This window comes from Bactrocera tryoni, unplaced genomic scaffold (assembly GCF_016617805.1).
Source record: "Bactrocera tryoni isolate S06 unplaced genomic scaffold, CSIRO_BtryS06_freeze2 contig_12892, whole genome shotgun sequence".
NCBI lineage: Eukaryota > Metazoa > Arthropoda > Insecta > Diptera > Tephritidae > Bactrocera > Bactrocera tryoni.
This window is the reverse complement of record NW_024391576.1, coordinates 1-4,632: the sequence shown is the minus strand read 5'-3', so window position 1 is coordinate 4,632 and position 4,632 is coordinate 1. Positions and strand designations below refer to the sequence as shown.

General features: G+C 33.0%; 2 protein-coding genes across 2 annotated transcripts; one reads left to right on the top strand and one right to left on the bottom strand.

The window, feature by feature from the left end:
• The first annotated feature begins 1,073 nt into the window (after positions 1 to 1,073).
• LOC120779293 (cecropin-1-like) lies at positions 1,074 to 1,548 on the top strand. The gene is made up of 2 exons (XM_040111507.1): positions 1,074 to 1,247; positions 1,320 to 1,548. The coding sequence occupies exons 1-2, from the start codon at positions 1,149 to 1,151 to the stop codon at positions 1,410 to 1,412; spliced, it is 192 nt and encodes a 63-aa protein (XP_039967441.1). The 5' UTR covers positions 1,074 to 1,148; the 3' UTR covers positions 1,413 to 1,548.
• Positions 1,549 to 3,164: 1,616 nt separating this feature from the next.
• On the bottom strand, positions 3,165 to 3,635 carry LOC120779292 (cecropin-1-like). The gene is made up of 2 exons (XM_040111505.1): positions 3,461 to 3,635; positions 3,165 to 3,388 (listed from the first exon to the last, which is right to left on the bottom strand). The coding sequence occupies exons 1-2, from the start codon at positions 3,557 to 3,559 to the stop codon at positions 3,296 to 3,298; spliced, it is 192 nt and encodes a 63-aa protein (XP_039967439.1). The 5' UTR covers positions 3,560 to 3,635; the 3' UTR covers positions 3,165 to 3,295.
• Between the last annotated feature and the right edge of the window lie 997 nt (positions 3,636 to 4,632).

Sequence of the window (4,632 nt, the reverse complement as noted above, 5' to 3'; positions counted from 1 at the left end):
AGCAAATGAGATAACAAAAAAACATGGGTCAGGAAATGTTATATTTTCCAATAGAAAAATCAGAATTATGGTTTAATTGGACCGAAAAGTCCCCAGCTTCTCCAAAATCGCTGACACCACATCATTGTTGCAAACAAGTTCTCGCTTTGGCATATTCAACATTCCTCAGAAAATAAACTTTAAATTTTTGCCCATCGTGGAGACTTTAATGACTATGTGCACATATGTATATATTAAAGTGAGTAAAAGACGAATTTTTTTTTGCTTGCTTCTCTCGAAATAGGATCTTAGATATCCTCTAAATAAGGAAAACTCTCCAAATTTGAGCTCTTAAATATAACTGGAAAATCCATCGGCCAAAAATGACCAGATCAAAAATGTCAAATCTCACTTCCAAATACTTGAAAGAATATATCGTGCCATAGTGCGAACCGTAAGTGAAGTAGTAGATTTCCTACAAAACTACGAATTTTCCGAGTTACAGTTATTATTTCATTGAGTTGTAGAATTCAAAAAATTAATCTGTCTTAGAATAATTAAACTTTAACCGTTAATATCTTTTAGACGGTCAGGCTTATGAAAAAATCATAAGACATTTTGTAGAGCATTCAAACACTTGGACAGGCTTTCCTAGAGGTGTCTAAGACCTCTTTTTCAGAGTATCAAACGGCGTCTCATTTTTTTTACCCACCCTAACATATATGTATGTATGTATGTAGAAATGCATGTTCAAGTGACAAACATTAATTCACCTGTAATTCAAGCACTACTAAATGAAACTGAAAATTATTACAAATAAAAATAATTGCACATATTCACTTATATTGTGTAAATAATATTTTTAATTGCACAAATTAAGACAAAGACTGATAACACAAAATTTAAATGATGCTGAAAACACATACATACATACATACATACTTAGCAACATTTCTACTCTCTTCAGTGGAAGTTATGAGTGGAAAGAAATCCCCGAAAACGCGCTGATAAGGAAAGGTTCCGTTTGCATTGTATTCTCTGTCTTGCTATAAAAGCAAAGCTGAGCTAGTGAACTATCAACAAACACAATTCGAACATCGAAGAAAGTGGAAGCCTACTAGCTTTAATATTCTTTTATACAAACAAACAAATATACATTCATAAACAAAATGAACTTCAACAAGATTTTCGTTCTTCTGGCTGTCTTCGTCGCCGTCTTTGCTGGACAAACTGAGGCGGGATGGTTGAAAAAGATTGGCAAGAAAATTGTAAGTTAGAAAAAGTAACTCAAGACTAAACTATATGTACTAACTAATCTCAATTTCATTCCTAAATTTCAGGAGCGCGTTGGTCAACATACACGAGATGCCACCATCCAGACTATTGCTGTGGCTCAGCAGGCAGCCAATGTTGCGGCAACGTTGAAGGGTTAACTGAATCTGTTAGGAAGACCTAAATAACATATGTGTACCTAGCTTAAGATTAATATTTATTTATTTAGCAAACTGTGTGACTGATTTCTGGATATTGAAATAAAAGTATTTGAATAAAACTAATTTTTACCGAAAAGTTTTAGTTAATATTATCTAAACCTTGGTTATAGGATTCTAAGAAAAAAAAAAAACAACAAAAGTGATTTTTAGAGTTAAGCCTGCTTCTCCGCTTTCTTATCACTAAGATTTTAGAAAAGCAAAAATCACCTTTTCTTTAGCCATTTCGTTTGTAAGCGTCGATCTCTTTATGGCAAAATGTAAACTTGACATTCTAAAGTATAAAAATCGCGATAATCTTAGCTGTCTCTTTGCTTATTGCGTCTGTGGGATTCACACAGGCCGATTGGCTGGAGGATCTAAACGAAGGAACGATAAGTTATTTACTTGATACACTCATGTCTTCCGGTATTAATTTCAAGTGCTTGCCTTTTCAGAGTCAAGTAGTTAATGCGGTGACCGAAAATGCTCAATATTTGTATGATATTCTTGAAAAAATATTAAGGAATTTAAATCCAGATTCGAATGAAGAGTAATACTTTATAATGGTGATTGTCTCTGGGCTGAAATTTCAAACGCATTTATGTTTAGGCCGGATTGGGTCGGATTGTAGCATCATCTAATTCTAAAGCTTTAGTATAAAAAAAACTATTCGGTTAATATATTTGCTGAGAATATATATATTATGGCTTGATGAAATCTCTCAGTAACCTGCTTGTCTTTGTCCGGCATCATTTAATAAACAATGCTTGATACATTTCTTCCCATTAGAAGTCAATCTCTAGAGCTCGGGAAAGAGCTGCTTATTAATCAGTGTTTTTGGAGGGAATTTCTATTTGCAGCTGGGTTCCCATCATCTAGCAACAACAAATGAAAACCACACGCAAATAAAACGTTCGGTTATTTCCGCCTTGTGATTCGGAAATAAAAAATCACTCGAATTATCGTGACCCATCTGTTGCATGCATGAATGTTTGCATAGTACATTTTATAAAAACGTAAACAAATTGTGTAATTAGCTCAGCTCTGTTTCATTCATAAATATTTTTGTAAATACAAATCTATAACTACATCTATGAACGCATCCACAAACAAACTTTTTAAAAAGGTAAAGGCAAAAGGTAATCGATCTGCCTTTCATTCACAAATTATTGGTGAATCGTCATTTTCATTATATTTCTTAGTATTAGGTTATTCCTTTTAAACACAGTTTCATATCTTTTCGTTTATGTTGTCTTTAGATTGGTAAACCTTTTTTCCAAACTTTTGTTGTTGGAAATTGTGTAGGTCTTATTGGGAAACACTCGCTGAAATAACCCTTGGTAACATCTTTCAACTAAACAAAAACCATTTAATAATTGAATTTTGGTTTCTAAGGCTTTGATATTGACGAGATTTGAATATATGCTTTGATGAGATTGAGGAGAAGGATGAAAATATTGCTACGTTAATAGACAGCTTATGTGTGTTATAGAAATATTAGTTCTTTTATCCTTGTTAATGTTTTTATGGAGCACCTTAATGACTTCCGACATTTCATAAGAAATACCTTTAACCTGCTTTGAGTATAATAATACTAGCAGAATAAAAAATTAGTCAACAAATACATCGAAATTGTTCGTATCCTAAGAGGAAGTTGTTTTTTTTCTTAGAATCCTATAACCAAAGTTTAGATAATATTAACTAAAACTTTTCGGTAAAATTTAGTTTTATTCAAATACTTTTATTTCAATATCCAGAAATCAGTCACACAGTTTGCTAAATAAATAAATATTAGTCTTAAATTAGGTGCACATATGTTATTTAGATCTTCCGTACAGATTCAGTTAACCCTTCAACGTTGCCGCAACATTGGCTGCCTGCTGAGCCACAGCAACAGTCTGGATGGTGGCATCTCGTGTATGTTGACCAACGCGCTCCTGAAATGTAGGAATGAAATTGAGATTAGTTAGTACATATAGTTTAGTCTTGAATTACTTTGTCTAACTTACAATTTTCTTGCCAATTTTTTTCAACCATCCCGCCTCAGTTTGTCCAGCAAAGACGGCGACGAAGACAGCCAGAAGAACGAAAATCTTGTTGAAGTTCATTTTGTTTATGTATGTATATTTGTTTGTTTGTATGAAAGATTATTAAAGCTTAGTAGACTTCCACTTTCTTCGATGTTCGAATTGTGTTTGCTGATAGTTCACTAGCTCAGCTTTGCTTTTATAGCAAGACAGAGATACAATGCAAACGGAACCTTTCCTTATCAGCGCGTTTTCGGGGATTTCTTTCCACTCATAACTTCCACTGAAGAGAGTAGAAATGTTGCTAAGTATGTATGTATGTATGTATGTATGTGTTTCAGCATCATTTAAATTTTGTGTTATCAGTCTTTGTCTTAATTTGTGCAATTAAAAATATTATTTACACAATATAAGCAAATATGTGCAATTATTCTTATTTGTAATAATTTTCAATTTCATTTAGAAGTGCTTGAATTACAGGTAAATTAATGTTTGTCACTTGAACATGCAGTTCTACATACATACATACATATATGTTAGGGTGGGTAAAAAAACTGATACGCCATTTGATACTCTGAAAAAGAGGTCTTAGACACCTCTAGGAAAGCCTGTCCAAGTGTTTGAATGCTCTACAAAATGTCTCTTATGATTTTTTCATAAGCCTAACCGTCTAAAAGATATTAACGGTTAAAGTTTAATTATTCTAAGGCAGATTAGTGTTTTGAATTCTATAACTTAATAAAAAAATAACTGTAACTCGGAAAATTCGTAGTTTTGTAGGAAATCTGCTACTCCACAAAAATGATCACTTACGGTTCGCACTATGGCACGAAATATTCTTTCAAGTATTTGGAAGTGAGATTTGACATTTTTGATCTGGTCAGTTTTGGCCGATGGATTTTCCAGTTACATTTAAGAGCTCAAATTTGGAGAGATTTCCTTATTTAGAGGATATCTAAGATCCTATTTCGAGAGTAGCAAGCGAAAAAAAAATTCGTCTTTTACTCACTCTAATATATACATATGTGCATATAGTCATTAAAGTCTCCACGATGGGCAAAATTTAGTTTATTTTCTGAGGAATGTTGAATATGCCAAAGCGAGAACTTGTTTGCAACAATGATGTGGTGTCAGCGATTTTTGAGAAGCTGGGG

Coding starts and splice junctions, on each gene's coding strand:
- LOC120779293 (XM_040111507.1), top strand. CDS start 1,149: ATGAACTTCAACAAGATTTTCGTTCTTCTGGCTGTCTTCGTCGCCGTC. Junction 1,248..1,319: donor AAAAGATTGGCAAGAAAATT/GTAAGTTAGAAA, acceptor CCTAAATTTCAG/GAGCGCGTTGGTCAACATAC.
- LOC120779292 (XM_040111505.1), bottom strand. CDS start 3,559: ATGAACTTCAACAAGATTTTCGTTCTTCTGGCTGTCTTCGTCGCCGTC. Junction 3,389..3,460: donor AAAAAATTGGCAAGAAAATT/GTAAGTTAGACA, acceptor CCTACATTTCAG/GAGCGCGTTGGTCAACATAC.